The 14,557-nt window shown below is 34.1% G+C and overlaps 1 protein-coding gene across 1 annotated transcript in view; it reads right to left on the reverse strand.

Moving 5' to 3' along the window:
- Positions 1 to 245: 245 nt before the first annotated feature.
- The window catches only part of LEPR (leptin receptor), a 64,926-nt gene continuing 50,614 nt past the window's right edge, over positions 246 to 14,557 (reverse strand). The window contains 2 exon segments of the mRNA NM_001024634.1: positions 246 to 1,073; positions 14,004 to 14,079. Of these exon segments, the coding sequence (NP_001019805.1) occupies positions 246 to 1,073; positions 14,004 to 14,079 (904 nt within the window).

Here is a 14,557-nt window from a genome sequence, read left to right on the forward strand (position 1 = left end):
TCCCACTGTAGCTTGTTAATGGAATCATTAGAAGAGTCAGTCTATATTGCCAGGATCTTGAAGGCTTTCTCACATTCTTTTGTCTATCTTACCAAGCGAGGACAGAGATCATTGATTTGGGGACAGTCATTTTCAGTTTTGACTGATAGTTTTCTTTCTCTCTCCCATATCCACCACCATAGTGAAATATATTACACTTCATCTGATTCATTGTAACAGAAATCTGAGATGCTTCTTGAATGGAATTAGACAGTTAGGTCACACATTTTGGTTTCCATTATCTTCTGAGTCTGAGTGGAACAAATCTGAAATTGAGGCATATAAGGTACAAAAGTCTTCTGACCAGAAGTTCCTAAATTGAAGTTATTTTCTACAAGGTGTGAGCAACTATCCTGGAGGATTCTGATGTCAGTGAATAAACAGTGGGCTGGGAACGGACACAACACTTGGGACTCGTCAGTCAAAAACACACCACTCTCTCTTTTTTTGATTGAGGTGACCCCTAAATAATAGACAGACCTTTCACCATTATTTTCTTCAGGAAAATTTCCCTCAAGTTTCAAAAGGTCATCCAATCCTTCTGAGAATGGAAGGTGTGGCAAAATTATATTGGGATGCTGATCTGATAATATAAAAAATGCCTGAGTTTCTATCTCCCATGAGCTGTTAGAAAAAGAACCCTTTGGTAGAGAATTTTTGCTAGAGAAGCATTTGCTGACTGAGCTGTTTATAAGCCCTTGCTCTTCCTCAATTTCACTTGATTTAGAGCTGGTGAGGAGGGTGGCATATCTAACAGAGGGCTGCCTCCTGCCCTCATCCTCACGGGTTACCACGGTGCTCTCCAGCTCAGAGAAGTTAGCACTGTTGTGCTGATCACGGATACAAATAGAACCCTTTTCAAGATCCGGAGTTGTCAAAAGCAGAGAGACCATAGTTGTTGGCACCATCTCATCTTTATTCTTCCATGATGTGTCAACACTGATATCTTCTGAAATGGTTTCAGGTTCCAAAAGAAGAGGACCAAATATCACTGATTCTGTATGCTTGATAAAAAGATGCTCAAATGTTTCTGGCTAAAAGAAAAGACACATTTTAATGCTCAATTGTATTATTATTATTATTTTTTTTTTTTGCTTCACTATGACATCAATGCAGAAATGAAAGTGTGAAAGCTTACTACTAAAGGACATAAGTCAACCACAAATTAACTGGGTTTTTTGGACTGAAAACGGATATGTCAAAAATCATAGGTGAGAAGCAATAGAAGATAGTGTTAAAAGTGGGATGAGGGACCCCTGGGTGGCTCAGCGCTTTAGTTAAAGCCTGCCTTCAGCCCAGGGCATGATCCTGGAGTCCCAGGATCGAGTCCCACCGTCAGGCTCCCTGCATGGAGCCTGCTTCTCCCTCTGCCTGTGTCTTTGCCTCTCTCTCTCTCTCTCTCTCTCACTGTCTCTCTCATGAATAAATAAAATCTTTTAAAAAAATAAAGAAATAAAAAAAAAATAAAAGTGGGATGAGACAGACTTTGGTTTGAGTCCTTCTATGACCCTGGACAAGTACATTAACCTCTTTGCCTTTTTGTCTCTTCATCTGTTAAAATGTGTTCAATATTTACTTCCTGGCATTGTGGTGAGGAATAAATTAGAGAAGGTCTGAAAGTGCTTAGCTCTCAATAGAGATTGGTGATTGTAATTAAAAAGGGCTGTTTTCTGAAGAATTCCTAATATTTTACAGCGAATTAGATTTCCAAAAACTGAAAATTTAAACCTCAAATTTTAAAAAAAGGAACCAAAATAAAATGAAATAAGCAAACCAACTAGTCTGATGACAGTGAAAATAACTGCCCCATGACATATGATATAAGGGTAGACTATTTGTGACTGTTAAGACTTACCTGCCTTACACCATACTGAAAAATCTGTTTAAGACTATCAGAAAATAAGAACTAATACCAATTTGTTGAAAACAAGGATGGTAAGAGACACGATCACAGACTGTTAAATTACTATTCCTTTTAAATAACTTCATATAAAAACACATACTATGGAACATGTGGAATGAAGACAAAGACACAAGACAAATGCACATCGTATCTTTTATAAGAATGCTGGTTACATCACAACAAAAAGCCCTGCCATGCAGCTACAAATCAAGAACCTATGTGCAAAAAGCTCAACTCATACAATGTAAACATATTGAAAAGATAAATGCAAAATAAAAAATACCAGGCACATCACACTGAAAGTTTAACAGAACTAAATGAAGTACTACTGAAAATGTGTTCAATTCATAAAACATACATATGATTGAACTTCTGAATAGTACAATTTTTAAACTACTAGAATGAATTCAAATTTATTGCCTGAAATAACAATGTACCCAACTATTCTTCATAATGGCAAATATATTCCATATAAAAACATACTTCGTTAGCAGTTTTAAACTCTCAAATGAAACACATTGGTGATTATAACTATAAAAGAATAAATATACCAAACACTAAATATAATAAAAATTGAACAGACTTATATGGATATTAAAATACTGCATAATGACAAATATCATGTTAACAGAACCTTTTCTGTTATTCTGTGAACATAATATATGAAAATTTTCTATGCCTTTTTCTATTTCTATCAGAAATCTATCACTAGATTTATGATTTCCTTCAAATATTTACTTGCTTATTTTGCCTTTTCTTAAACTTGCTACTATATGTCTTGAATTTCTTAAAATTTAAATGAACTTCGAAATTAAGATCACCAAATAAAGGAATTACATGCTATCAATATGAAAACAAAAAATACTCACAAATAGCCAATAGCACACAGTCAAACTCACATATGCTCTTCAGATGATATCTTTGGCATCTTTTGTGCTCTAAAGCTTTACAACTAATTATTGATACTGAGTAATTTACATGTCTTCAAATGCATTCAGATGGAAGATTTCACTAATAATTAACAAGAAATTACATACCCATATATTATTGAAGTATATTTCATCAGTGGGTCAGAAACCTTTATTAAAAATATGTTTATTTTTTAAAAATCACTTTAATCATTATATGCATCTATTTTTTCAAGATTTTAGAATAGCCTGGGAACATATTAAACACATATTCAGCTGGTAGAAATTAAAGAATAACCTTTCATAATCTCACACTTAGATTTTATATTCCAATGATATCTATTAAAAGTCAATGAAGGGGAAAAAAGGACACATTCTTCCTCATTTTTAGTGTTGTTTTTATAGACAAAACTATGAGTGAAATCTGAAAGCAAGTGATCTATATATAGCCTAAATTTGAATATTCTTTAGGTTCACTAAACAGATGCTTTGGTTTATTATGAATGTGAGCAACATAACACACTTAGTATGCTAATATTATAGAGATAGCAAGGGTCCTTTTTCAGGAAGAAATATCCTGTGCTTGCCACGAACTATTTATAAAAAGCTCCCCTCCTGCATCGCTTTGTACTTCTCTGCTGCCAGAAGCTTTGGGTGGTTCAGTGTAAAGAAATTACATTTAGGCAAGAATTTCACAAAGAGGTTGAATTGGAGACTGATGCGTTTTCTGATCTGGTCAATATGACCTGGATATGTCAGGTCATCGTGATATGAACTGTAACTTCCACTGGCCTGTGACCAGCACAAACCCTAACTTCTGGCTTTCCTTGAACTGAAATAGAAGCTGGTGCCTAAGCCATTTGCAAGACTACTGAAGATAGGAATTCCTGGATTGACCAAGGGTAGACAGACATAAAAACTACAAGACAGTAAAAAAAGCAAGACAAAACAAAAGAAAAAAATACCCAAATGGGTCCGTTTATAAGCATAGGTGTCTATAAAAGAATATAAAATGAGAAATTTTGTACATAAAAATATAAACTATATAGTTTCACTGTATCTTGTGATCAGATTCATTGTGTTGGCAAAGTTACGTGTCAGAACTACAGTTTTAGGTACAGCATTGTCCACTACATACCTGATGATATGGAATAGATAGATATATGGTAAGAACAATAGGCATAGTTTTTACTGTGGCATGACTACACAAATGATAAATCAAAAGCCAGACACCATGAATATTACTTTTTAAACTTTAGGAGACCTGAAAAGTAATCATGCATTCAAACTGACTTGGACTCAGACCTATCTCTTGACCCCACATTTTTTACCCTTTTAAGTTCTAAATCAACACCATCCACCATATTTTAGTTCTCAGTAGTTCAAATGTTTTTTAGATTTGTCTCCCCTTCTTCAAAGTGTAAAAATCTTCTAATACTCTACAGAATGTTGGGAAGTTGGTACATTGGATTCATCTGTAGTAATCATGATTAGACTTCAAAGAATGTCCATTCTCTGTTTAGATAAAATAAAACAAAATAAGAAAGCAAAATAAAAAATCACTCTAAAAGCAAAAGATAAAAGATTTCAAAAACATTTTCTGTCAGGCATGGTTTCTGGACTATAAATTCTTCTGTTACACGACAGTAATACATCTTTTTAGGAAAGAGTAAAATTTTGAACTGAGGTTGCCTCTTCTATTTTCATAACGCATGCCTTAACATTACACTCTAGGAACAGTCTTGGTGACCCTAGACAAGGAAAGACTACAGAATAAGGAGGGGGAAAAAAAAGCAGGAAAAATAAAAAGGAGGAAGTGGGGGAGCAACAGTAGTAATAGAGAGCTTGGAACAAGAAAGAGTAAAAGGGTAGAGTAGTAAAAACAAAAATTTTTAAATGAAGAAAGAGAAGAGCTGAAATAGTGAAGAGAATGTCAGATCACTATCATGATTTTTCTAATCTAGAAAAATCTAAGAAGCCATCTGTTCCATGTGCCTCCCTTTTTTACAACAAAGCAGCTAGGGCTTAAGGTTACAGAGCTAATTAAACCAGAGTGAGGACCCTGACTTAGTTCTTTAATTTTTCCTAGTCCAACAATCTTTCTATAAAACAATGGAAGGATTAAAAGATATCCTAAATGCAAACTGGCAGGAAAACATGTTCTTTGTTTTGCTTTTTCTACTTGCTGTGATAGTTTTCAGTTAACTAATACATACTCTCTTCTAGTTATTTCTAACCCGTGGGAATATCATAAATATTAAGAACATGAAAATAAACAAAACTGAAGTTATATTTTAGGGGAATGAGATATACTCTTTTAAGCCCAATAACGCACACTTCTAAATAGAGCTTCCAACTCAAAACTGCACCAGCTTTACCCACTTCTATGAGACCATTCAAGCAATTTCAGGGATATTCTGCCTCACATCTGTGAGACTAGGGTTCTGAGAACCTGCAGGTTGTTGAGCTTCTTTGGAGGCATAGAGCAGACTGAGGAATCTTAGACAGTCTTTGAATCACAAGTCAAAAATCCACTTGGTTTTAGCTTTCAAACTCCTAAGGTACATTATTAACTGGAGTACATTCTTGTGGAAACGGACATCGATGTAGACAACAAAAGGGAGGGGTAGACATCCAAAAAAAAAAAATACAGATGACTTAGATTTAGAGGCAGAAAATAACGGATGAGGCAAAAATGCTAAATAAAAAAGTAAAAAAAAAAAAAGCAAATTGGGTACACTGTTATAAACACTGTGAAATTTGACTTAAAAGAAAAGCAAGTCTATTGCATCACTACAATACGTTTTCCTAAAACAAGAATTCAGCCTTTATTTAAGATTCTGATTTCTATCTTTATTTTTATTTTTTTTACAATTCTGATTTTTAAATTATCAAGATAAATGGTGTACAGGGGTATTCTGTTCAAGATGGCAGGTTGAACACGTTGCTCTCTCATCTTTGTAGATACTCTATTAGAATTAAAGTACACAAATAACAAATACACACCCACAACACAGAAGATAATCTGAAAAAGCAAGAGGGAATAAGATTTTGAATTCATTTCTAAGAGACAGAAAACAACTGGAAGAGTGTAGATCAAAGTGGATTAGCAAAGGAAGCTATAGACCAAAGTATCTCCAGAGTGGGCTGTGGCTGAAGAGAAAGTCTGTTTGCCCAGTTTAATACAGTAGAGATGGTGAGTGAAGAAACAGTAGGTAAAAACAGAGGGAGGTATGAGACCTGAGGCTGAAAACCATGAACTATGTGGGATGGGGCTTTTCTAGTTCTCTCCTGTACATGGGAAAGCCTTCACATTAGAACTACCTTTCACACCCAAACTAAGGTTTTGTTTTCTTTTTTTTTTTTTTTTAAGGTTTTGTTTTCAAAATCAACTAAGGAGCTATCCATGGGGTTACCAAGCAGCTATGGGGTGTTAGTGCCTGTGAATACATCTTCCCTCATCTAGCCAGAGCCCTATCTACCCACCCAAGCAATAATCCCTGCCTAGATGCATTGGGCTCCCAAGCTCACCTATTCACCTATTCAGCTCGCCTATTATTTCATTCTAAAACATTAAAGGAAAACAAAGAATTACTAGATATTTGCGGGAAAGTCTGAGATTAAAAAAAGAAAAGCAAGGATAAACAAGAAGAAAACATGATCCTAGAAGAAAGGGAATTCAGAGAATAGGGAAAAAAGAGGATTTTTTTAAACAATGATCCTTTAATTAGTATTTCTATAAGATTTAAGAAAATATTGTATGCATAAAATCAGAATAAAATACCCTGAAAAAAACTTGCAAATTTACAAACATAATAGTAAATAAAAGCTCAACAGAAGCACTAAAAGAATAGGATACAGCAAGGTCTCAAATGTAAAACAAAAGCCAAAACAGAACATATTAAAGAGATATGAAAGATAGATCTATGCCGAGGGTTCAACATCTAACAGATTCTAAAAAGTGAGAACAAAAGAAACAGGAGGAGAAGAAATTAGCAAAGAAATAACAAAATTTCTTAGATATGACCAGAATCATGGAATCGAAAGTGTCTTCAACTGGTGACCAAGTTAAATGAAAAAGAACATCCCAGACCCATCCTTGAAATTTTATAATATCAAAAATGGAGAGACTACTTTAAATGCAAGAAAACTGCAATTAACCAGTGAGGAGTAAAAATCAGAATGGCATCTGACTTCTTGGAAGCAATACTGGGTGCTAGATGATAAGGCAAGGAATCATTTCAAAGTTCAATTGGAAAAGACTTGTCCAACCTAGAAATTGACACTCCACCAAACTATCAATCAATGAAGGCACAATAAAGAGAATCTCTGGCATGAAGAGACTCTGACCTGACACATACATTTCTTAGGAGGTTACTTAAGGATGTAGTTCATCAAGAAAGAGAAAGAGAATTTAGGAAGCAGCAGTCACTCGAAATCCGTTCAGGAAAAATAGTGACTGATGGCTTGTAGCAATTTTAGAAAAGTATCCAGTGAAGAAACTTATATAATAGTAGCACACAGAAATTCAAAAAATCTTAAAAAAAAAAAAAAGAAAAGAAATCCTAGAAAAACTAGCAACAACCCACAGAAACTAAAAATGAAGCCAACCTAAAATTTGGCACAATTTTGACCAACAGGTGAAATATTTCTAATATCTTTAAAAAATATATTCTCCTGTGACATTAGTATTCCCAATATTGTCATCAAATATATTACTTGCTCTACAAACAACAGTATTTATATATTCATAGCAGTGTAAATGCAGCTTATTGACTTTCTATTTTTAAATGATTATAGCACAAAGCATACTGTCGATCCTGTCTTAAAGCGTAGAATTATACTTACAGAGATTGGGAAGTGGAGGGAGAAACGGATTTTATTTTAAGAAAGGGGGAGAAAGGAGAGCTCCAAGAAGTATTCTCTATTTGATGGAAATAACTGGAATATAAGAAGATTTTTCTGAGGTTGCAGAGTAATTACTGAAAAAATTGATAAAAGTGACAAAACAATATGTGGTAGGGGCATGGGGGAAGGAGAAGGGCAGGAAAAGTATATATATATATATATGATATATATATATACCATATATATATATGATTAAACCTTCATTATAGCCAGAAATTAATACATAATAACTATATTTCATAGTAGTAGAAGCATATTATTTTTTAAGATTTTATTTATTTATTCGTGACAGAGAGAATGAAAGGCAGAGGGAGAAGCAGGCTCCGTGCAGGGAGCCCAATGTGGGACTCGATCCCTGGTCTCCAGGATGACACCCCAGGCTGAAGGTGGTGCTAAACCGCTGGACCACCGGGGCTGCCCACATTATATTATTGTTAGAAATACAAAGGTGATCTGCCAGAAAAATTAAAAGAAAACCAGTTTAAAGTAATAGCATTTGGAGAGCAAGACTAAGGGTAGATAGGAGGAGAGGAGGACACTGTATTTTGCATAAATATTCTTCTATACTATTTCACCAGTAAACCATGCACATTGTTCATATGGTAATACGAAAACTTTTTTTTAAATAATATCCCCAGACAACAGACATATACAATCATGTTTCCTACAGCATTATTTATAATAAACAAAAAAGCTTTTAAACAGCTTAAATATCCATCAGTAGGGGAATAGACATATTAATTGTGATATATTTATAGGATGGAATATCATGGGCTAGTACACATAGGAAAACTATGTTAACTGTATCAACATGGAAAGATCTCAAAAAACAATGCTGAGAACAAAAATAACTTTTGAATGATATGGATGTCATGAACAGTAATAATAACCCAAAGTGTTATTGTCCATTGGTCATAGTTGCATCTATGCAGGTGTGGGAAAGTATAAAAGCACAACCTAGACAAATACATACTATATTCTTGGAAGTGGGTGCCCCTATGAAGGGAAGGAGGCACTGAAACTACTGAGGATAACAAGCAGGACAAACATTATAATTTTTATTTAAAAAATGAGGCAAATATGGATTTAAATTAATTATAAGCCAAAGGGAATGAAAATTGCAAGCTAAGTGGAAAAGATTAATTTTAGGGACCATTTTAGATATCAAGTTGGATGTCTAAGGAATTTTAAGTATAGGTTAGTTTCATGAAAACTAATGCTCAGGGGTGCCTGGGTGGTTCAGTTGGTTAAGCATCTGCCTTCAGCTCAAGTCATGATCCCAGGGTCCTGGGATTGAGCCCTGCATCGGGCTCTCTGTTCAGCAGGGAGTCTGCTTCTCCCTCTCCTTCTGTTCTCTCTTTCTCTCAAATAAATAAAATATTAAAAAAAAAAACAATGTTTAAAAATAATCTGAATTTGGAGAACAAATTAAAGAAATCATGTAAAAAATTATCTCCTCTGAAAATACTATACATGTTTTTAAGAGCAATGGGCTGTCACAGTCCACTTGCTTTGCAATATGCAGTAGGATTTTTGTGTTTGTTGTTTCCTTTTGTTTTAAAATTGGATTTATCACCTTTTGCTTATCCACTCATAATTTGGTAATTATTTGGCTTGTTTCCACATTTTGGGTATTATGAACAATGCTGCTATGAACATTCATGTATAAATGTCTGCATGATTTCATTTCTGTTGGATATATACCTAGCAATGGAATTGTTGGGTCATACAGTAATTCTGTTTAACTACTAAAGAATAATTAAAGACCATTTTCCCAAAAGGCTGCATCATTTTACATTCCCACCGGAAGAGTACAAGTTCTGATTTCTCCATTTCACCAACACTTACTGTCTTTTTGATCATAGCCATCCTAGCTAGTGTAAAGTGGTATCTTGTGGTTTTGGCTTGTATTCTTGTATTCCCCTAAGAGCTCATGATGTTGAGCATATATTCATTAGTGCTTTTTGGCCATTTATATATCTTCCTTGCAGAAATGTCTATTCCGATATTTACTCATTTGTTAAATTTTTCAAAAATATACATAACATAAAATTTAGCATTTCAACTGCTTTTAAGTGTACAGTTTAGTGGCATTAGTTACATTACACAATACACTGTTAATATGGAACCGATGGCAAGGGCAGCAGTTTGAGTCTGATGCAGTTGGGTTTAACCCAGGTTTTTACAACTAGAGACTAGATGATCAAGAGAAGCTACTGAACCACTCTGAGACTCAGTATGGTCATCAGAACATATAAGACTATTAGGCCACGAGAGAGTTAAATAAAATAAATGAATATGAAAGCAAAGAGCCAATAGTAAATTTGCCTTAACCTCATTAGAAATACAGCATGAGTTACACTATATTATTTTTCCTTAAAAAAGTACATTTTTAGTTATTTAGAAGATTAAAGTAGAAGAGATTTTTTTTTGTTATTGAATTTTAAAAGATTAGATTTTTATCATTAATAAAAATCTTGGAAATCATATTCTGCTTCACTTTTCAAATATTCATATTATATTCCAAAACTGAATTATTCCTATGTTATCTGTGTACCTGTTAAACCCTAGAAATACACTAAGCATCTTGAAGACTAGTTATGCTCAAATAATATCTTGTCAGATTATAAAGTCAAACATTTTCAGAGGGAAATAAATCAATCTTACAAATAAGGATATATTCACACCCACAGTATCTCAAAAATTCTTCGCGTTTCTTAAGTTTACTAGAACATGGAAAAATTGAGTGATATTTCATTCTCCTTGTGAATAATATCTGTCAGATGATCTGCTGCAACATTGTGCTCATCTTCAGAGCGCGTGTGTGAGACAGCAGGGTAGCACATAGTCTACAAACGTTCACTGACTCAACCTCTATCCACCAAGGGGTTCCTTTGCGCCGGTCATCTTCCGGAAAGGGGTAAGATCACTTGATGCAGGTTCAAACTTCATATGCTGAGGTGAGCCTGATTGTTTCCCTGTCCTGGTAAACATTTAGAAACTATTTTCATGGTGGTACATAGGGGAGATTTCAGAGCTTCACTGAAGAGAGAGAATTTGAGCTTCTCTTAAAGGGACAGTAAGATGGTTATTCCCACATTCAGATATACCCGTATAGTGACATTTAAAAATTTTTATTGACAGAGGTACCTGGGTGGCTCAGTCAGTTAAGTGTTTGCCTTTGGCTCACGTCATGACCCCAGGGTCCTGGGATCAAGCTTCAAGTCGTGCTCCCTGCTCAGTGGGAAGTCTGTTTCTCCCTCTCCTTCAGCCTGCCACTCCCTCTGCTTGTGTTTTCTCTCTCTCTCTCTCTTTCTCTCAGATAAATAAATAAAATCTTTAAAAATATAAAAATAAAATTTTTACTTACATATATAGTTTTTGACCAAAAAAATTGCTCATATTAAAAGAAAGAACTATTCATATTTAAGACAAATAGTCTCCTCCTTTAATCTCCCTATTTTCAGTTTGTGAATGTGCTACAATCCTTCCTACCTCAGGGCTTTGTATTTGAAGGTGGCTTTGTCTGGGCTCTACCTCTCCACCACAAAAACTAGTCAATGACTACTCATCTTTCAGAGCCTAGCTTTCCTATCTGTACCTCTCATCCCCATCCATCCCACACAATAAGCTCAGCATACTGGATTCTTTTCTTTCACAATATGTAATTTATAAGTATTAGTATGTTATATATATCATTTATACATTATTATTTCCATTATCATTGATTAATGCTTATTTCCACACTAGACTGTCCACTCCAGGAGTTTCAGTTTTCCTAATCAGTAAAACCTGAAGGTATAATATGGTGATTAGGAGAGGATAGGTATTCAATAAATAGCCTGTGAATGAATGAGTGAAATGAACTAATGAATTAATTTTAAAATGAATAAACTATTCTGGAGATGGTAAAGAAGACAAGTTCTTTCTATTGTGCTTTCTACTCAACCACTCCTCTATAACCTTACCATCTTATTTCCCAGATAGTAAGGAGAATCTCTGAAAAATTTGTTTCCCAAGATCCTAGCAACATCCTAGACTTACATATAAATACTCACTATGTGCTTATTGAATGAATGAATGAATACATATGGCTTAAATATCACTATAGCTACATTAAATGTTACTGTGTGAATCCATAATGGAAGAGACAGGGGAGGAACAAATATTTTACTAATTGAAAAAAATCATGAGTTCTGTTTAATGAAAGGAGGATTCCACGGCTTAAAGTGCATAAGGGCATAGCTGAGAGGTTTACAGTATGGGACTGAGTGGGCTCAAAACAAAGTCAAGTTTCTATAAAGAGAATGATCATCTTGTGCTGCCTGGTCTAAGGATAAGACCTTATCATTTCTGCTGAAAGATTACAATTGTTTGTACTATTATATCTACAATATCACAAATTTGCTTATTTGTTTATTGATAAGCTATAGAGCAGTGTTTTTCTCACTGTAAGTCATAGGCCAGTAGTATATGACATCAGTAGTTGCAACCAGTATTTTTTTAAAAGAAAACAGAATTTTGAAAACAGACCACTGCATATAACAAAATCATTTCAGTTTGGCATATTGACATCTATGCATGTACTAGGCTGCAAGGTAAAATGTATTTCTTACTGTAGGTCATGGTCAAATTAAAAAAAAAAAATTGAAAGTCACTGCTCTGGAGAAGAATGACTAGTGAAACAGGCCCCATAGTCACACAAATGGGCAAGCCAAGCCTGGTTCTAAAACAAGATACCTAACCACTATAAGCTTCAATTTTTTTCTTCTATAAAATGGAAATAATGATCTTTATCCCACCATGTAACTGAAAGAATAATAATTAAAAAAATCTAAATATGTAAAATAATGATAACTAATAGTTACTGAGACTTTACCACACTACCAGTATCATCTTCTTTAATCTTCAAAACAACCTTATGAAGTAAGTTCCATTAAACCTCATTTTACAGGAAAGAAAGCTAAGATACTGGGGATTGAAGCAAAAATCTTAATGCATATAAGAGTATACTGTATCTCAGTGAATTGCACATATATGAACGGGCACTCTTAATTACCAGCAATGCTTTAATGAATCTCTACTTTAATACTTCCCATGTAGCAAGAGTTCAACATGTATTTGTAAGGAGTAAAACATACCCTAGGAACTCAGAGCATTTTCACAATAAATTAAACAGTAAAACGCTCTGGAAATTAGAAGGGGAGAAATTCTTCTGAACTACTTTTGTTAAAGGAAGGTTTGGGGAAAAAGAGGTTTTCACCAATGTGGAGGAGGGGCAGTCCATGGAGGTTAAGGGGACACAAAGGCATGATCAAGGCCCAGGCACAGAAGATATAGAATATGTAGGTTGGTAACAGATTGTAGAGAGAAGTTACTGAGTACTAGCTTAAAGGGAGTGTACTTTAACTTGTAGCTAAAAGGAAGCCACTGAAGACTTTTAACAGTAACTAAGGATAAAGATGTAATCATTGAGACTGTTCAATAACCTCCATACGATTTCTATTTAAGACATTGTAGATATATTTTTACATGAAAACTGAATTCTATTTTCTCAATTTTATGGGTGGAAACCCAACCTTGCTTCAGGGGAAATTATGAGAATTAATAAAATATCGGTTAAACTCTAGAGTTTTCTGAGAAATTCTAAGATGTTTGGACAAGTAATTTTATTATAGCTGCCTAATTTATAAAGTACTTAAGCTTGAAAAAAACTATGTACTTAAATGTAAGCTTTTATAGGATAATTGCATTTTTTCAGGTTGTAGTGTTTGAGGACAGTATTATTTATATAGTTTTTCGTTGACTTAAATAATTATGAAACTAATTAGAGGGATTAAAAATATTGATTCCAGCCTTTACCTAAAGACAATTGATTTACACCAAAAAAGTATATCTAAATATCTGTTTGCCATCAGATTGAACCCTTAATATTCTAATATTTATTATACACTATGACACAGAAGATGTCTATATGTGTGTGTGTATATATATATTTATATTTAATTTTCATATGGAAAACTACCTACTGAATTTTGTTTCATTCTAATTTCAAATCCCTGTATTCTGCTATTTTTGAAAATACGTAATGAACAGAACTCATATTTAAATGAATTGAATAATATAAGATTCAAACCTTATTCTTAAAATATTTCAAACCTTAAAAATGTTTGATGCTATATAAGGCATAGAGCATCTAAATTGCAATCTTATATATTTGGGGTTAAAAAAATTAAAAATGGGACCTTCTGAAAATTAAGTCCTTGTGCCCAGGAGCAGTTCTTGGGGTTTGGAACATCTTCCCAAAACAGCTTTTTCATTCTACGAAGAATAAACAAAAAACATTCATATTGAAAATGTTCACAGTTAATGCATAAACTAGAAATTAATCTCTAGATCAGCTATTGCTCAGTAGAATATGATTCATTTTCACATGCTATCCCATGAAGATTTCTACCAACATTATATCTAGATCAAAGTTAATAATCTCTATAATAATAAAATAACCAACATTTATTGAAAGCTCTGTGCCAGGCACTATGCTAAAGGCTTTATGTGGATTTCTTCTGGAGAAATAATATATTAAAAGTGGCCATCAGGGCACTTGGATGGCTCAGCTGGTTAAGCATCTGACTCCTGATTTCAGCTCAGGTCATGACCTCAGAATAGTGAAATTGAGCCCTGCCTCAGGCTCCATGTGGAGCAGGCCCAGTGAGGAGCCTGCTTAAGATTCTCCTCCTCTCCTTCCACTGCTTTCCCCTCTGCATTCTGTCTCTCTCTCTCTCTCTCTCAAAAAAAA

This window comes from Canis lupus, chromosome 5 (assembly GCF_011100685.1).
Source record: "Canis lupus familiaris isolate Mischka breed German Shepherd chromosome 5, alternate assembly UU_Cfam_GSD_1.0, whole genome shotgun sequence".
NCBI classification, from domain to species: Eukaryota; Metazoa; Chordata; class Mammalia; order Carnivora; family Canidae; genus Canis; species Canis lupus.